This window comes from Dufourea novaeangliae, unplaced genomic scaffold (genome assembly GCF_001272555.1).
Source record: "Dufourea novaeangliae isolate 0120121106 unplaced genomic scaffold, ASM127255v1 scaffold260, whole genome shotgun sequence".
Classification (NCBI taxonomy): domain Eukaryota; kingdom Metazoa; phylum Arthropoda; class Insecta; order Hymenoptera; family Halictidae; genus Dufourea; species Dufourea novaeangliae.
In genome coordinates this window covers 39,950-60,669 of record NW_015374130.1, presented here as the reverse complement: position 1 = coordinate 60,669, position 20,720 = coordinate 39,950, and the positions used below count along the sequence as shown (strand labels likewise).

At 36.0% G+C, this 20,720-nt stretch overlaps 1 protein-coding gene across 1 annotated transcript in view; it reads left to right on the top strand.

Annotated features, from left to right (window-relative positions):
* The window catches only part of LOC107191239 (Y+L amino acid transporter 2), a 61,132-nt gene that overhangs the window by 16,197 nt on the left and 24,215 nt on the right, over positions 1 to 20,720 (top strand). The window contains exons 2-3 of the mRNA XM_015580229.1: positions 9,999 to 10,217; positions 18,673 to 18,943. Of these exons, the coding sequence (XP_015435715.1) occupies positions 9,999 to 10,217; positions 18,673 to 18,943 (490 nt within the window). The remainder of the gene's footprint in view (positions 1 to 9,998; positions 10,218 to 18,672; positions 18,944 to 20,720) is intronic.

Here is a 20,720-nt window from a genome sequence, read left to right as displayed (position 1 = left end):
TCGTGTACAGAAGTACATAATCCGCTTAATGTGGAATGACCCGTACGCCGTTACTTGTTTGGCGCAAGAATCAGTTATCTTTGCAAAACAATGATTTTTTTAGAAAGATTAATTTTAAAGAAAGAATAAAAACAACACCAGGTATATGTTTGTGAAACCTATAAGTAGATTGCGGATGTTTATGCATTTATAGCGTATATTAACTTGGGAAATGCAATAAAATAAAGGTTGTAATAAAGTTTAATACTATTATGGGTTATTATTAACATAATAAAGTCTCTAGCAGAAAATTCGAAAGTTTGATCCATTTAAATTTTTAGATATTACCCTTGGTATTTGAAACTGTGAATTTGCATGAACTTCTGCCAGTCTACTTGTAACAAACTACAGATTCCTCTCGATTATCGTCCCTAACTTGAGTCCGCGAGTGGACGATAATCGTGGACCAGGAGAAACGCTTCTGACCCTTGTGTATACGTTTTTTGCCCGAAGCTCGAGCCTCGGCACTCGCCTTTGTAGTCTTCCGACATAGAAAAGGACAGGCGACGTAGAGAACAGACAGGGAAAGCATCTCTTTCCACTCGATTCGACTTCGTGAGCCTGCCTGCGACGCTCCCACCGGCCAATGGTTACACGCAATGATGACGTTAATCGCTGCGGTTCGCGTTATCTTATTCGGTCTCGATGTATCTCGTTCGTTCTCTTCGTCACACAGTCCGATAGTGTGTGTACCGTTTCGGCCAATAATAAAATTACGTGTGACTTGAGGCTGAACGAGGGGAGATCAAGAAAAGTTTACATTTCCGGGTATCGGTGATACAACGCTAATGCAACGAACTTTTTTTATTATTATATTCGTTATTAATGAAACTTTTACTAGTATATTAGTGAGATTTGACTGATTAAAATGATACCAAATATGACATAATTTGGATCATATTTACTCATATAGAAACTGTTAATAGTTCATATTATGGTCTGTTTTTCGAAAGATGATGCCTGGAAAGTAGGCCCGAGTTTTCGCGATGTTGCCGTGATCGCGAGACACCTACGGCACTCATGTCTCTCTCACTCTTCGCGTCTTGGCCAATGGCGTGCGACCGTCGACGTGAGTCCTCGCTTACGATCGTCTGTCTCCATCGCACGTATTACAAACCTCTCAAGAAAGATCTACCTACAATCTCAAGGAGTGGGGACTGCGTTCGGCACGCACCCGTCAATCATCCATTGTCTGGAAATGGCGGAGAATGTTAACGAGACGCTAAACGTTTTCATACGTCAAAAGCTTTATTTCTTTTGAAAGAATGTATTGTACCCAAATATTGAGCAACATATTAAAAGGAGATTAAATTAATACGTAGGATATTAAACGCTACACGTGGAAATCGCAGGGTAAAGAAGGAAGTTGGTTTACCGAGCGTCTGAGCGAGAGGCTCTCGTGCCGAAGTGCTGGAGGATGGAAAGAGACCGTCATAACGTCGCACGAAATACGTAGCTCGCGTTGGATCCCCGCCAGGCATCATCTTTCGAAAAACAGACCATAGTTCATTATAGATTCTGATAAATCATAAGTAAATATGACCCAAATTGTGTCGTGTTTGGTATCATCTTAATCAGAAAAATCTCACCAATATGTTTATAAAAGTTTCATTAATAAAGAACCACAAATAAAAAAGTTTTATCGTTGCATTAGTATTGTCTCACCGACACGCGGGAATGTAACTTTTTTGTGGGCTCTCAACGTTCAGTCGTCGGCTCGTGAACGGGAAGCAGTCTCGGCGTGCTGCGACAACAAAGTATGCGGTTGCCGAGTTCCTCGGCCTCTCCCCCTTGCCCCAGTGGCGGGGATGACGCCTGGACAATAATCGCGAGGACTCTGTACAAATAAACAGAAAACAGTTGAATTTTCAATTTTTGGGGATGTTTCAGTGCCTGAAAAATCGACATTTCTAAAGATGGACCGGTTTTCGCACCAATGTCTTCAATTGGCATGGGCCCACCAATAGCTCAGTGGCCACGGGAAGGTGGTACAAATTGTACTTACTCTCGAGGAACGAGAGCGGAGCGCCAGCTATTCTGGCGGTTACCAGTTTCCGAGCGTTTTATCAATTGCGGTCGTTCTAATTACGCCTTTTGTTGCGCGCCGCTCCGAACCGACTCGATATCCGTGTCTTCTTCGGTCAGCGTAGACTTCGCGAGCGATCAGGCATGTTTTCATAGAGTATTTCATCAAACGTAATTGAGAAATGGGAAATCTTTGAGAATTTTATTTCTTTAATGCTAAAAATTCGTCAAACTTGTCGTCTGATAGAACATGTTTGTTGTACCCGATTTTACCTAACTTTACATAACTAAATATTCGACACATATTTTCTTTTAACGGTCCATATTCGTGTTAAAGGATTGGAACTGTCTCTCAAAGTTCTGAGAACTTGTCCAGACTATAGTTCTGTTCCGAGTGAAGTTAGAAAACAAAATCGTAAAAGAAAATTTCGCACTGCTTAACGATCTCTAGCTTCCGACTGTATGATTTGTTCACAGTTGCATCGGTGCACTTGCAAAATGCAATTGTACTTATTTTTTAATCGGAGCACTACACTTTTTTTACTTCACGCAGTCAGTACTACAAGCCCTTAAACTTTGGGGCCTAAAATCATAGACCCTTCCCTTTAAGATGGCTCACAGTAATTTTTAATAGTTATAAATTCAGTTGAAAATTTCATACAACATTCGTAAAAGCTTCCACTTTCGATTGCTACCAAAAAATCAAAAGGTCAACGATAAAATTATTGAAAACGTAACGTTATAGAAATTGCTTTTTAACACGAGCCTTATGGAAGTGTAGTTGATACTGGGAAGTTAATCACTTTTTATGTAGTTACAAAAAATTAAGTGGTTATAGATTATTTTACGGAGATTATGATGGCACGGAAAAAAAGATATGTTAACGATCAAATAAAACTAACAATTAAGATCAAAGAATGTAAACTTAGGTTTCAATGCGTTCTGTAGTATCTTCTACGCATATGTGCTTTGAGCGTCAAGTTGCTTTCTTTTGGTTTTTTCTTAAAAATTAAAAATAGAATACTTTAAATAATTTAAATATAATACTCTTTTTACAATAAGAAAAAAAAATGTTATTTTCTCCACTTATTTGTAAATTTTTTTTCCATTTCAGTATTTTGAAGTAGTTTAAAACATCAACCATTGAAATTAAATTGATAAAATTGATAAAAAATATAAAGTATCATATGGACCCCAGCTAATTGTAAGATACGACACCAAACGCGTGAGCTACCTTAAGCATTTTGTATTTCCATTGTTTTACCTCTACGGCCTCGCATTGTTTCGATTACATTGCTAGTACAAGTCACGCTAATTGCCACCAAAATGAAATAATAACAAGTATTGCGAATAAGAAGTACTGGAAATAACGAATACTGCAAATAACAAATACAGTAATGCCTCGATGAGTGCGACGAACTCGGGTTCGTTTCGGAACATTCGTAGGAAAGCGGGGAGGTTTTCAGATCTATATAAATTTGTTTTTTGCACGAAGCTGAGCCTCTGTTTAGCTTCTGTTTTCTCTGATTTGATTGGTTCCAGAGGGGGACCCCCCAGTGGTGGGAATAACGCCGTTGTTCGTGTCGCATTCATCGAGAAATTATTGTACTACTTAGAACAATTGAATACATACTAGAAATAACGTGAATCATGAGTAATACGAATAGGGAATAATGCAATAACGAATGAAATAGTACTCAAATAATCATCTACAGTAAACTCCCGCTTAACTGGCTCCTGTGGACCTCTGACTAGTTACTCCTATGTTTATCACTTATCATTTCTAGATAGTTACAGAAAAAAATTAACATACAAACATATTTATAATGTTTATTATATTGGGTCGTTAAGTATGAAACTTGACAAATAGAACATAACATTGTTTCATTTTTCTGGCAAATAAAAATCATTTATTTTTAATCGGTGTATGTGCCCATATTGTCAATACACTTTTGCCATTTTAACGGTAATTGGTTTATGCCGCTGCTGTAGAAGATTGGTGTACGTGAGTCGATAAAGTTCCGGAAGGCACTTCCGACAGCCTGTTGGGAATTGAAGACTTTTCCTACCAAGAAGTTGTCAAAAATGATTCGTTTTTATGACGAGAAAGCAGAGAAAGGCAAGCTTCCAGACGCTGTGTCTTCTGTGCATCGGTCAATTCGTGCGAAACCCATTTGTCCAACTTCTGTACTTTACCGATTTGAACCAAGTGAGCCAATATGGTGCGTATAGAAACATTAAATGTCAGTGTCAAATCACGCGTACTTTGAGATGGATCTGACTCGACTACGGCTATCAGGTGATCATTATCCACCTTCGATTCTGGTCTACCACGTGGCTCATTGATGAGGTTAAACTTCCCGTCTTTGAATTTTTCCAACCAATTGTTCACCGTGGTTTTAGTAATGGATCCTTCACCAAGCACTGCGTTGACATTACGGACCATCTACGACACTGTGGTTCCACGGCGGAACTCATATTCATAAACCACACGAATTTTCGACTTCTCCATAGTTTCACAAAAGTGGGTTAACCTATGTAACTGGTAATGATATTGTAACAAATGAATATGACAAATGAAGAGCGAAGATGTGTCTTTCAACCTAACCTAACCTAATACTGAAACTTGGCGCCAAACAAGAAATAATAAATGTCAAAGTTGCGTCTTGCCATTTGTTAAGTTTCATACTTTATATTTACACACACATACATATATGAAATGTTTATTAAATATCATTTTTTACAAAAAGTCGGTAATTTTTTTCTGCTTATTTTATGTAGTTGTATCTATTAATCCGATATCTACATATCGTTGCCCGAGTTCATAACAGTTCTAACTCCATTTTTAAAAAAATGTAGTTACTGAATGTATGTGTGTCTCATTGGTCCAAAGAATACAAATTTACCATAATATGTATAAAGAAAATTCAACCTAGAAAACAACATATATTCTTTTCAGTTCTAACTTCGAAACTTTGAGGTTTTTTTTCTTGATAGTTGTATCTCCAAATACTAACAACAATTAAAAAAATAAATTGATAAAAAGATAAAATTTTGTTAAATATTGTAATAAATAGCTGGTCAGTAGTTGATATAGTGTGTTTATTTCATTACTTTCCTGCTTTTATAATGTTAAACTTCGTAAACTTTAAACTCAGTTTTCTCAGTTTAGAAACTAATGGAGATAGAACACTTATGAGGAAGCTCACGCGTTTGGTGTCGAATCTAGCTGGGGCTCCATATGGCGCTTTGTAACTTTGATCAATTTTACCAAGTTAATTTGAATGATTAATATTTTAAACTACTTCAAAATACTGAAATGGAAAAAAATCTACAAAAAAGTGGAAAAAACAAACATTTTTTTCTTTATTGTAAAAAATTTACTTTTTTTTTTAATTTATAAGAAAACATTGGAAAGTTTGTCGAACAAACTAAAGGAAAACAAGTGACGTTGACGCTCATAGCAGACATGCATAAAAGATACTATCAAATGCAGTGAAACCTAAGTTTGCATATTTTGATCTTTATTTTTAGTTTTATTTGATCGTTAACATATCTTTTTTTTCCGTGGCATTATAATCTCCGTAAAAAAATCTATGACCACCTAATTTTTTATGAAAATGTCATCTTTGTAACTAAATAAGAAATGATTACCTTCCGAGTATCAACTACAGTTCTATAAGGCTCGTGTTAAAAAGAAATTGTTATAACGTTTCTTTTTCAATCATTTTATCGTTGACCTTGCGATTTGTTGGTAACAATCGAAAGTTGAATCTTTTAAGAATGTTGCGTGAGTCACCTTAAGAACTAGAGCGACGATATTTTATGTCAACCAACATGTGGCCGGATAATAATTGGGAGTCTACTATATGTATGTACAAATATGTACATTCGTATAATGCCCAATACTGCCCGAGAAAGAGAGGAATCATCCACGAAAGTTTGTGTGCGTCGCAGTGATTGAAAATCGTGGGAATTTGGGAAAGACTCGTTTGACCAATGATGCAATGTGTATTGCCGGTTTCCTCGGTATGTATACACGACCGCGTTTGTGACTCAGTTCCTAGGACAAGACAATTTAACGTAATTGAATCGTTTCGAGGCGCACACGACCCAATCTGACCCAATCTTGGAAGTCGGGGAAAAAGGTCAGCCGATGCTTCATTGAATTATCCGGGCCGCTAATTGTAATGTAATTCCGCCGAATCGTCTCTCCGCATCTTTCGTGGGATGCTGCCGACTGTTGCATGTCGTCCCGAGCGCGCAATAACTAGATTAGTATCTGTACCTAACTTTTTAATGAGGTTTAGTACACTGATAGAGCTGGGAATTTTGAAGCCAATGATATTTGTTTCAACCATATATAGAGGGTAAAAAAAGTATTCATACACCCTTTAAAATGGAACAAGTCTTTCAAAATTGGACCAAGTAACTGGAATTTCTTTGTGAACTTAGAAGGATTAGTGTACTAATTGATGTGTTAACAAAATGTTAAAAAAGTCGCAATTGGTCGGAATCGCGAAGAAAATAGTAAAGATCGCTTTTTGCAACTTTTTTATCTGAAATTGTAATGAAAATTTAACAAATACATTGCTTAGATTTATGTTACATATTTATATCCATACTGAAAATTTCATCGAAATCGGTTAAGAGTTGTTATGAGATACAAACGGTTAAAAATGTTGAAAATCGCAGTTTTTCACGACTTTTGACCTATAACTGTAGTATATCTAAAGATCCTTACATCTTTTTTTGTATTAACCGATTTCAATAAAAGTTGCAGCCTGTAAATAACTAACAAACCGAAAATATAGAATAATATTTTTTCGTATATGATGCTTCGTTTTTGAAAATAGTGAAATAAATGGGAAATATATTAAAAGACATTTATTGTACATATCTTCTAGATGGAATCCAGAATCTTTTAGATCTTTTTAGGAATAGATACACATTGACGGCATAATTTTTAAACGGTTTGATCTAGAACAAAAAGCGAAACATTTTTATTTTTTACATGACATTTACTAAAGAAATACGCAAGGATTTTTAGAAATATAAAAAAAAGCATTGTTTTCAACCGAATAATTCTGTATAAAAATCTCCATAGTAAACAAATTGTTTAACATATCGCAAAATCCGTACGTACTTTCTTAGTAAATGTCATGTAGAAAATAAAAATGTTTCGGTTTTTGTTCTAGGTGAAACTGTTTTCAAGTTAACCTTATCATTCCCAAATTATTTTGATTAAAAAATTAATAATAACCGAAGAAATATTTTATCGTATTTCTGTGTATATTACATGACATGTAAATAGTTCTCAAGAACATTTTAATACTTTCGAACCGTTTAGTACCGTTTTTCATTCATTGCCATGTGGTAACTTTCTTATATTTATCACAGTTATTATGCTGGGTGGTCCACGCAACTTGTACACCTTAAATAAATTCTAAAATGTGCATTGTATGAAAAATGTTTTTATACAAACGTTGCATAGTTTGGAGGAATGCATTATGTAATGCATATAGTTTTTTGTAGCTGGAGGCGTTTTGGTGATGTAAAGGATAACTTCGTTATTTTAAATGGCATGCTGTATTTTTTATGCCAAAATATTGAAGAGTATTGAATTCTGAGTAAAAAAGTGTTGATCTTTATTAGCTCTAAACCTAATAATTAACGAATAATTTCACCTCGTCCCTTGAAAATGTACTGTGCGTAATATCAAGTTGAAGATTCAATATCGGCAAAGATTTCCGTGATTCTGCATGATCGCAATCGCCTATTCTGTCCGTGTTTTCGTTTTAAGTTATCGTCAGTGTTTGTACGCGATTGCCTCAGTAAGATCAAGTAAAAACGAAATTTAACAATAGCGAAAAATTGAATATGATTTTAGTTTATAGCGAGTGCCATAAAAATGCAACAGGAGCTTATAGCTATGCATTTTGAAAATCCTAAACGAAATTAGCCATGTCGATGGATATTCAAGGGACTTTGTAAATCGCTTCGAGAAACCGGATATTTTAATGTTCTTAAACGTAGTTACCAAACGGAAATCTTTGCTGGTATTAAATCTGCAATTTGATATAACGCATAATACATTTTCAAGAAGGGAAGTGAAATTATTCGTTAATTATTAGGTTTAGAGCTAATAAAGTCGATACTTTTTTTACTCAGAATTTAACACTCTTCCATATTTTGGCATAAAAAATATAGCATTCCATTAAAAATAACGAAGTTTATCTTGAAATCACCGAAACGCCACCACTTACAAAAAAATTATGTGCACTACATAATGTATCCCTCCAAACCATGCGACTTTTGTATACAAAATTTTTTCATACAATGCATACTTTAGAAATTATTCAAGGTGTGCAAGTTGCGTTGACCAGCCTGTATAATAATTCCCATAATGTAATTATTCATAATAAAACTCAATTTTTCTTACCTATGATCACTAAACCCTCTTGAAATATTTGAAAGAAATTAGAGTTTTGTAAGTTGCTATTGTATTTGTAACAATGCCAAACACTTGTATTCTATCAAATAAAGAAGATAGACGACAAATAATATCTTATTTTACTAATAAACTTTTAAATGCACATTCAAACCTGTGTCATACCATACAAGTCTATACAAGACTATGTAGAAGAAACTACATATTATACTCACAAATACGAAAAAGTATATGATACTAATATTCTATTTCGTAATTTAAAATACATAGTCGTATGGCAACAATGGGAACGAAAGGGGTAAAGAAACTAATGTGGCTGAGCTTTTGCGTTGCCATTTTGTTTACAAAAAATGTTTACTTGTACCCGAAGATATGTATGTACAATAAATGTCTGTTAATAGATTATCCATTTACATACTTCACAATTTTCGCAAAAAAATTGCCAAAAATAGCTTTCATCTTTGACGTCTAAAGTGTCCTAACGCCTTGAGGCGAAAACCTGATATAAAAGGGCTAAAAATTAATGAATTTTTGGCAATTTTTTGTGAAGATATTATTAAACCAATCTCTTTGAAACTTTGAAAATACTTTATTGTGCAATTAAACTGAATACAAACATTTTTATTTTCACGACAAATCAATAAATAGTACAGTTATAAGGATTTATGTGCAGCCGGTGAGCAAAGAAAGGTGTGTCGCCGGGGAATGTAACTAAAAACATATTCAACCAACTGACCCGGCATTGCGTATACATATTCTTTAACATCTACTTCACAGCATGAACCTACATTTATAATTTTATTGTTTCAATAAATTATATTTTGTAGCATTTGTTACTTGAAAAAAATTACCTTTTTTTTTAATGCCATCCTTTTCTCAATTTTTAATTTTTTAACTTCACAATAGGTTCATGCTGCGAAGAAGATATTAAAGAATATGTACATACAAGGCTGGGACCGTTGGTCGAATAATCTTTTAGTTAGGTACATACCCCGGCGTGAAACACCTTTTCTGCTCACGAGTTGCACATAGGTCCGTATAACAGTAATATTTATGAATTATGTAGTAGTGAAAATTAAAATTTTTGTACTCAGTTTAATTGTACAATAAAGTATTCTCATAGTTTTTTAAGAGATTGGTTTAATACTTTCTTCACAATAAATTCCCAAACATTCGTTCATTTTTAGCTATTCACGTCAGGTCTCTTCTCCCTTAACCCTTGTGTAGGCAACCGGGTACCCATTTTGTTTAAATTTCCTTTCACAATTGTTTATGTCCTTGTCTAAATCAGCACTTGATATGTTATAGGAAGGGAAAACTAAGAGTTTCGGAAAAGTATGGAAGTAAAATTATCGATGTTTATCTAATCTGTTAGAATGGGGGTTAACCGTGAATATTTCGGTTGCCTACACAAGGGTTACATGGTTAAAGTCGACGACCTGAAATTGAGGCCCTCTCCTTGTGATTAATAAATATGTTTCAGGTACGATGATTCCCAAGTCGGGGGGGGATTATGCGTACATTAGCGACGCTTTCGGTCCCTTGCCGGCGTTCCTGTACCTTTGGGTAGCGTTCTTCGTCCTGGTTCCGACCGGAAACGCGATCACCGCCCTCACGTTCGCGCAATATATTCTGCAGCCTATCTGGCCGGATTGCGTGCCTCCCTACGAAGCGGTGCGACTGATCGCTGCTGTCATCACTTGTAAGTCTCTTGCTTTACTACCTTTCTTCTACATTCAGTCTGAAACGTTTGATAAATTCACCAATTAACGACTAACAAGGGTAGAATCCCAACTGTACGAGTTCGATTTTAACGAGGTTTTGCAAGATGATAGCACCAGGATAATATCAAATAATTCCCGGAAATTATTTGACTCTAATTTCTATAAGTCAAAACTATTGTTTATTTCGAAATTATTTGATCTGAATTTTAAAAAGTTTTCTGGGAACTATTTGATATATTCTCCTATACAAGTTCCTAATGATACATGTGAAATGTTAGGTGTCGATACTCGATAATTTTAAAGATATAGACAATTAAAGTTGCATACCTATTAGGTGTACTATGAATAAAAATCGAAGTTTTTGAAATTGCGTTTGAACGGTTGTTTGGGTTGATAAATCTGAGATTCTGGGATCAATTCTCCCGTACAGCGAAATATTTTTCTATTTACTTTACAGTTTTATTGCTGCAACAGCGTATATGATACTGGATGATAATTGTCATTTTATAATAAACAATAACAATAAATGCATCTCACTTAATATTCGAAAAAAAGCTATTGGTATAGTCCTGAAATTTTCTTTTACTCTTGAACTACTGTAGGCCGTCTGTGAAACCGCTCCCAATTTTCAAGCCTTATTCCCCCCCCCCCCCCCAACACCTAAGATCACAAAACATACGGTTTTGAACACATTTGCTGTTGTTCAGTTGCACATGAAATTATTTATTGTTAATGTATGGAGCAAGAAAAAAATGCAGTTGACCTTTATTCAGTATTTGTATGTACGTAATGATGTAATTAGCAGTCTGTCAGACCCTCGATAATAGTTGTGTAAGTTTCAGTGTCTATTGCAGTTAGGGGTTAACCTTTTAAGGGTGAAATTTCGTTTTGGAAATGTGTATCTGCGTGCGTAATTAAAATCAAGCGATGACAAGTATACTCGTCAAGCGCAGACTATGTAAACGTACCTACTTTGTATTTATATATACTATGAAAACCTTACACAAAATTTCAATTTTTATAGCAAACGGTATTTTATTTTTTCACGTGACAAGTATACTCGTTATTACCCAAAAAGTGGTCGTTTCCTCATAACGAGTATACTCGTCAAACACCGTTAAAGGGTTAAAGATCAACAATTTCAACACAACATTCTTTCACAACACTTGGTTTTCATTAAAGATACGGTCTGTAACAGTTGTCGTCGAAGTGAAAATTAGTGTAGGATTGATGTCTTTTTAGTTTTTTCACTGCATGCGCTGCTGCGACGTAACGCAGGTAGGCGATCGTCGCGTCTTGGGCCATCAATACGGTCATCAAACCGTCATAAACGAGGATTCTTGGACAGCTACGCATCACGTGCAAAACATTCACTGTCCTAAAAACAGTTCTTTAGTGTTATTTTGACAAAGACTTCCAATCACAGCGCTTAGCCAACGTTACCGCGAGAACTGAGCCTGTAGTTTCGCGCTTTTATTGGTCGGAGATTTTCGTTAATATCTCGTTAACAAAGCCTCGGATAACATTTTCGCTAAGGAAAATATTATTCCAAATCGCCTCACGAATGTCCCATTTCAGGGACCTGCAACATTTTTGTTACACCCTGTACACGGGGGCTGTGTGATAGCCACCGGCGTCATGAGCCACGGCTGGGCCTTGGGGGGGAAATCGCACTTCCCCCCTGCCGGGAGACCGTTTGTACCTACTACTACTACTACTACTACTACTACTACACCCTGTACACATACGCCAAGGCTCACTTCTTCCACCTCATACACAAATCAAAAGTATTGATTTTCCACCACTACAGAAATACATTTAATATTTAACCAATCACAAACTAATCTGTTGCAACAAGCATCCATGCATACAACCACCAGCCAGTACACATTCAACCGTCGACCAGAACACATCCATCAATCCGAGAAACCGCAACTATTACACACGCATACATATACATCGTATTCTGTTACGTTTATCTACCAAGTCATGTTAAATTGTTCAAATCACACCGTATCACAATGCACAATCATACCATCTTACAACGAGCTCCACGCTATTAATTTATCAACGAGCAGTGGCAAGTCGCGAGCCTATTACGAGTACGCTGCAACGTGTATTTATACGTCAGCAATTACAAGCACCGATTTATTCCAGAATGGTAATACATATATGCAAACGTATCGATGCAAGAAACAAGCATTTATTATATGTTCGTGGTGCCAGAATTGGTGTTGTTGGATTTTGAGTCATGGAATTGAGTATGTTACGAGCCGAAGGCTAAAGAGACTTGCGGCTTTATTATAGCCGAGGATCGGTTGTTGGAATTATTGTTAGTCGTGGATAGGCCGATGCTTATTTCATCACCGGGGTACCACTAAGAAGTTGGTATGTTTTCGTGGATAGGCCGATGCTTATTTCATCACCAGGGTACAACTAGGAGGTTGGTGTTCGTGGATGGGCCCATGCCTATTTCATCACGGGGGTACCACTAGGAATGTTAGTGGCTTCGTAACTTTAAGCTAAATTCGGTACACCTCGAGCGGTAAAGATGTACCTTTTGTGGGTTGTGTTGCTAGTTGCCGACTTAAACTGTATGTTAAGGTTTGAAATGAATCTACACAAGATTACAAACGAACCTTATAATAAGTATATATTCATGATAATGTTAAAAGACATTAAAATTGTTTTATGTGTATGTGTGTTTTACTATGGAGAGATACACAACAAAACTTTGTACAACCCTTGCCAAATTGGAGTCACACCTGTTTATTCTATCTGGCGGCAGCCGCGGCGACATGGGGAAGTCAGGATTTCCTGGAAGAAAACTCTCCTGCAGGGTAGAGTTGATTTCTTGGAAGGACCTCTCTCTTGTACAGAATTTTTTATGCCCATATACGGAACTGGAGCATCAGCCACACCACTTTTTAATCCAAATTTTTGAATATAAAAAGGGCCGCTGCACCAGGTTCTGGCGAGATTAAATCGAAGCAACGTCATTAAGAACAGTTATTAGAGAGAATTAGAGCAAGATCGGGTACAAGTCCCTTTTACGCAATCATTAGACCGTACAGTATTTAGTCTACTGTTAGGCATTCTGTATCTCTATACATATATAGACCTGGCCCCCGCAGTTCTCAGTGCGTCAAAACCTAGTAGCATAGTATAATTACAATTTACAGTCAAGCTTCGGTTTTGACTTAGCTTCTCGAGAGTAGAACACACACACACACAGAATAATTGTAATGTCCTTTAACATTATCTTTGAATATATACTTATTTGTAAGGTTCATTTGTAATCTTGTGTAGATTCATTTCAAACCTTAACATAGACGTTAAATCAGTAACTAGCAATACTACCCACAAAAGGTACATCTTTACTGCTTGCGGTGTACCGAATTTAACTTAAGGTTACGACGCCAACTAACATTCCTAGTGGTACCCCGGTGATGACATAACCATCGACCTATCCACGACTAACAATAATTCCAACAACCGATCCTCGGCTATAACAAAGCCGGAAGCCTCTTTCGCCCTCGGCTCGTAAGAATTCTAAACCTTAAATGTTAATATCAGCGAAACAGTACTTCACGTCGACTCGATGTTCACTAAATTTCGTTTGAAATCGTTATCACATGTCTGAGTCGATGTTGTAAGGCAAGGAGTTAAAGAACTGCAATTGTATAATAGTAGGACCCAATTGAAAAATTTGAAAACAAAATAAGGATATAGTACTATTTGTCCTCTTTATGGACAAATGTACAAAAATATGGAGACTTAAAAATTGACTATATGAAACTTAATTGAAGTTAATGCTGCGTCGAATTACACCGGTAGAGGCTATGTGATTCGACGCAGCGTTAACTTCATTTAATTTTCATATCGTCACTTTTAAAATCTCCATATTTTTGTAAATTCGTCCATGAAGAGAACAAATACGACTATATCCTCATTTTTTTCAAATGTTTCAATATTACCCCGCTACTATGACGGCTTTTCTGTAAGACAATTGTAAAATAAATGGTTAAAAAATATTTTTTTTAACTGAAATAATTTTTACTTGGTCTCTTATGTCTGCACTGTAAGCACTATCTTTCAAACAACTGTAGAATCAACAATTTAAAAAAGTTTCAAAAATCCTTCGAGATACGTTTATATGTATATCACTAAAGACTATAATATATCCAAGTGTCAAAAAGTGTCCGACTTCGCCTGGAATGACCTTATATCGAGAAGTTTGAGAGTGATGTGGAAGGGACTGGTGAAGAAATAACTTGGAAGGCAATGGTAAAGGGTCGAGGTTATTTTGACGTGTTTGGAATTTGTGACTGTTTAATCGCAATGCGCTAGCACTTACTAAAGATCTAACATTATTTCGGCTGTATATATATGACTATTATTATCATTCAGCGTCTAGTACACTGTTGCAGCAATAGAATTATAAATTAAACAAGTATATTTCTGTGAACGGGAGTGAACCCAGGACCTCCGATTTACCAGCTAAATAACCGGCTCACTTAAAGGTACGTAACGTTAATTATTATTTATATGTTTAAAATTATCAAGTGTCTACACCTAATATTTCACATAATATGTAATAATTATTTATTATTATTATATATTTTTTATCTGAATACTATCATCCTCCAAAATCCTGTTAAAATCAAAGTCAAACAATTGGGGTCTGTCCCTTGTAAGTTGAAATATTTCAGGGGGCCTACCTATAAATTTTGAAAAAATTGATTTTTGGGTTTTAATATTTTCTTACAATACATCATTATCGAAATATCGTGTGAAAGTTTGAAGTTGATCCGATCAAAATTGGCGGAGTTACGCTGGTTTAAAGTATACACGTCCTTGGAAGTTTCGGGGCAGATACGAAGTGGTAGAATCCCTTTCTAGAGGTGCGTGAGTCATGAATACTGTATCCAAATACAATTTATGATTGTGTTAGTAAATACACAAGGCTATATGAAGTCGTAATACTAAGAATAACTATATATAAAAAATTTGCATTGATTCGGTTGTAAATCTGACTTGAAACTTTAAACGTGTTTTTCTCAAAACCACATTTTTAAAATCGGTGACCAAAATATCTCGAGGACCCCTGCACCGAACTGATTCAGCTTTGGTAGACTTATTCTATACATAAGAATCTAGTGCCTGATCGTGGCTTTTTATATTTCATTGCGTAGTTTTTACTTTATATATCACAAATGAACGATTTTTTTGGTGAACATCGATACTTCGGTTTTGAACAGCCGCCATTTTGTCGTAAATTAATTTGTCAGGATAATGAACGATCGGGCACTAGATAATTCATTATATTAACTAAATTTCCTCGGATGTTTTATCTCGGATAAACGAACTCGAAGTTACAGTGGTCAAACGCCTAAAATAAAAACGCCGCAGGAAGAAGTTACTATAAGCACTTTAAAATGTACATTTGTGAATACAATGACGTATGTTTAAAAAAGTGTTCAAGTTTTTTTAAAAATAAATTTCAAAAGTACATGTCTTTTTTCGAGCTCGCAGGTAGGCATAACCCTTTAATTATTTTGCACATAAATTGGTCGCTTTGCTACCGACATTTCATATTATACTGATCATTATGCGAATGTTATTAGACAAAATAACGTTAGATAAGTTCTGTAGATGTTTGTTAATGAGACACAAGCGCATTTGCGTTTCATTATTATCCGAACAATTGTCTACACATTCATTAATTGGTTAAAGTAAATTTAAATTTGACTCTCCGATGATATTTTAAACTGCCATCCTTTCGTAGAATCTATCGCCGAAATAGTACATTTTTTAAAAAACTTAGATTCATCTTTATCACCTATAATTATGTTTTTCACTTAAAATGTTCATGTTTCAATACACGTAAAAAGAATGGCCGAATAGAACTGAAATTCATTCTCTATTTTAATTATCCTCAGTAACTTGTATAGTAGTAGTAATCAGCGTCAATGTAATAACAATCGGCAAAGCCTTTTCTCAGGAAATTACCTAACCCTCGAAAGACATTGTTTCTTCTCGGCTGTGATTACGGTACGTTGACCTTATCCGAAGAATTGATTATGAGTAATTATCATCGGATGTAGAAAGTAAGACTGTAGCTTGAACACTTCAGACTGTATCTATCTCTGCAAATGGTTAATTAGCACAATATTTTAGGCACAAATTATTGTACATATACAATTATACACATTACATACAATGGGTGATTACATTGTTAGAGCCACCTACATAAATTAACGTTTTCACGATTTTAACTGTATTTTTTATAATTACATGAGCCAAGTTTAATCTTTTTGTGTACTTTTAGTGAAAAATTGTTAATTAAAACTGATCCAGCGTAAAAACTTGTACAAACAAAAGAGAAAAAAAAACATATTTTTCATACTGATTCTAATAATTCCATTAGCCATTGTACTGTTTATACTTGATGAAAGTGACAGTAAATCTATTCTACCCCATTCTTTGTCGTATAAAAAAAAGATAACACCTAGAATAGAAATACCTTTCGATTGATATAATACAAACCGCAGAGACGTTGGGTCCACTTAGCTCCTCATATGTCGCTCCTGAATATAAGTATTTCTGGACGTATTTCTTCAAAAACCATTTATTTTTCGTCCGAAAAAATTGCAAACTTTTTGTTTCATGTTATTTAGGTAGTTTATATGGCTGCAGAGCCAGTGGTAGAAGTCTTATTTTTTGTGCGCGTAATTAATATATTCTCTAAACAATTTTAACGTAGCGTACGTTTTTATTCATCTTATTGAACATAGAAGTATCCTGAGCGTTTTTGAGACACATTACCTACATCTTCAAAAATTATACTTTCGACATTATGCTTTTACTAATGTGCTGTGGAAAATGTATGCAATTATCTAGAAATTGAATGTATTTACTAAAAATAGTAGGTACACATTCTTATATTCGGTTCATACTTCTGCCAACATCGTACGTAAATGGTGTTACGAGCCGAGGGCTAAAGGTAGCTTTTGTCGTAGCCGAAGTAAGGTAGTGTGTCAGGAGCGGACGAACCAATGCTTATTTCATTATTGGGAGCCGCTGGAACGACGGAAAATCACGGATGAACCGATGCTTATTTCATCACCGAGAGCCACACAGATTGGTAGGAGAATTGTGGACGAACCTGAACTTATTTCATCACAGGGAGCCACTAGGTTTTTCGGTTAAAGTCGTGTACGAAACGATGTTTATTTCACCACCGGGAGCCACTTCAAGGAGCGAACAAACCAATGCTTATTTCATCACCAGGAGCCGTTTTAGGTTCAAGGAATAGGTTGGCTTCGTAACTTTGTAATGAAGAATACAGTACGCTTCGAGCGGTAAAAGTGTAGTGTTGTGGGTTTTACTCGATTCAAGGCTTGTAAATGAATTGAATTCTACGTTTATAGAATAAGTAATATAAATATATTCTATATTAGTCGTAGGACTTTACAAATGTTTAAGTTCTAAGTGTCGCGGAAACTAATTCCTTCCTCGATGTTCACGCACCAAGACAGAGTGCGGGGTCACATTAAAGTAATGGCTAACAGTAAATGTACGTACTGTATGGTTATGAGTGCTTGAAGGGGATTAACCCGATCTTGCAAATACGTCTCTCGTCTATGGAAGTCAGATTCGAAATGTGATCGTCGAGGACACATTCGTGGCCCTTTATATACCCGAAAATCGTTCCAAAAGTCACGTATGCATCCTCCGATCGGAACTGTAATTCCTGGAAAATCTAGATCGTTGCATCAGCACGGAAGTGACGATCTTTATCCAAGCCTGTACATTCCAGCGTCTAAGATTCATATTTTTCGAAATATTTGCCCTGGGAAATTAAAATAAGACACCCTGTATAATAAAAAGATATCTATAACACACTGACAGAAGATCGACAATGTTTAACCTTATTTAACTTTATCGAGACACATATGTTCCATCCGAAGGAACTGCTGGAACACATATGTACATACAGGGTGTCCCAAAATAGGTGTAAGTCAGCGGTGGGCAAAGTTGGCTCCCGGGAGCTAAAACTTGTCCCCACCACCGTCCACCGTTACCATGGAGTGACAGAGACAAGAATCTGGGATTCTTTGTTTCTACGAAGGCACACGGTGCGAAAAAAAGGTTGGAAGGGGAAACAGGCGCATGAGGTGCCCCTACGCTGACTAGCGCTGGTGTAAGTCCTTGAAAGGGGTGTTTGTTTCGCTTAGGAAAAAGTTGGTTCACCCCAGAAAATATCCCTTTTAGAGACGTACACTTATTTTTGGACACCATTATATCCAAATTTTTTAAATTGGCGCACAAATGTTACATTCGATTTACACTCATTCTCAGCTTGATACTGTCAACTTCTAAAAGAGGAAAGGAATAAAATCCATGTAAGAAAGTAATTGTTGCCCGCAGGTATACTGACCGCCATCAACTGTTACAACGTGAAATGGGCAACCAGGGTGCAGGACATCTTCACTGCGACCAAAATCTTTGCCCTCGTGATCATCATGGTCGCGGGACTCTGGTGGCTTTGCATGGGCCACACGGAGAACTTTCGGGACCCAATGGCCGGTACCAACACTCAACCCGGCTACGTCGCCTTGGCCATTTATTCCGGCCTGTTCTCTTACTCGGGCTGGAATTATTTGAACTTCGTCACCGAGGAACTGAAGGATCCGTACAAGTAATTATCATCGTCCATTGTTCGCGATCGCGTCAACCAATGAACGGATCGTGTACCGTGCAAACAGTCCACGTGCTGCGTTCTTGTATATTGCGGTTATTATATGTATGTATATTATGCATGTAAGTAGTATGTATCTTGCGCTCGCGTTCGATGTTATTATTGGGTCGGTGCACGTCATGTATGCCGTTTCCACTGAGAATGTACAAAAGAGGCAGTTCCTGATCTAAATTTACTAGAAACTAGAAACATTCGTGTCTAACGGTAGGAGGAACAGTCGGCTCGAAGTGACCCATTCACGTTTCATAAGCGTTTTATCCCCCTTTATGGTATGTATACTGATCATTATTTTTCTTTTCAGAATCCGAAAACTTTAGAATGCAACCTCTATAAAGACATATTATAGTAATAGAGAAACGAAACTTTTTGAGGAGTGTGGGTAATGGAAGAAATATGTACATATATAGGGTGTTCGCGGGAAATTGGACCAGCGTTTTTCTCGTAAACAGTAAGTATTTCAAAAAAAAAAATGGAAGAGGAAAATCTTACAGTATATCTTATTAGCAACACGGTAACCTGTGTCAATTTTTTATATTTACATTATTTTTCAAGGAACGAAATTGACTTTCAGTTTTCTAAATGAAATGCTATTCCATGTTTTTTAATATCACATGAAAGCGTGGGTCAAGACGAATTCACTCATTTGTAACAAAATGACTTCTAAGGTCATACAAGGTCAGAAATAAAAGAAATATGTAGATTGAACATTTCGTAACATTGTATATGTATATTAGCATGTTGCGACTACAAATTGATGAGACAACATATCGTATTCAATATGACTTCCATTAGCAAGAATGTATTTCTGACCTCTGTTGATTACATTCCTGGTACTTTGTGCTAATGTTGCACTGGTTATGAATACACATGCGTTTTTTTATCTTAGTTTGTATGTAGTACAAGCAATATCTTCAATATGAACCCATACAAAATCCATGGGTGGTCCTCTTATTTCTGACTTCGTATGACCTTGAAAGTCATTGTGTTACATATGAGTGAATTCATCTTGACCCACGCTTTCATATGACATTAAAAAACATGTAACATTCTGTTTAAAAAACTGCAGGTCAACTTTGGTTCCCCAAAAAGTAGGTAATGTGAATATAAGAAATTGACATTGGTTATCGTGTTGCCAGTAAAATATACTGTAAGTTCTTCCCCTTCCATTTTTTTAAAATACTTACTGTTTACGAGAAAAACGCTGGTCCAATTTACTACGAACACACTGTATATAGTTGCCACGGAAAGCAAGTGACCACTTACTCTAATAGTTTTAAGGCCTCTTTCCCCTTTGACGGTCCGAAAAAGGGTGATGTTTAGGCATTTTTTTAAAGAATGTAAAAAAGATATGATAAAAGCTCTTCCTGGTCTTTATTTATTATACACTCAAGTAAATAAAAAAAAATGTTTGTTTCAATATTGGTGCAGCGTGGCAAATTGTAGGCGGCGCTAATCGTGTTCATCCAAGATTGCACTGTGCAAACAGTGCCCACGATATATCGACGTGGCATAGTCCGGAATCAAAATTTCAAAAAGATTATTATATGTTACTCCAACCCCAATGCCCCATTTGGTATGAGTTTTAAAAACGACATGCCAAAAAGAAGGAACTTGTACGTATATTATTGTGAATAACAAAAGAATTTATGCTTCAAAATTTTCAATAGTAGGTCATACGATAGCTGATTCGATTACAAAAAGAATGCCACAAGAGTTT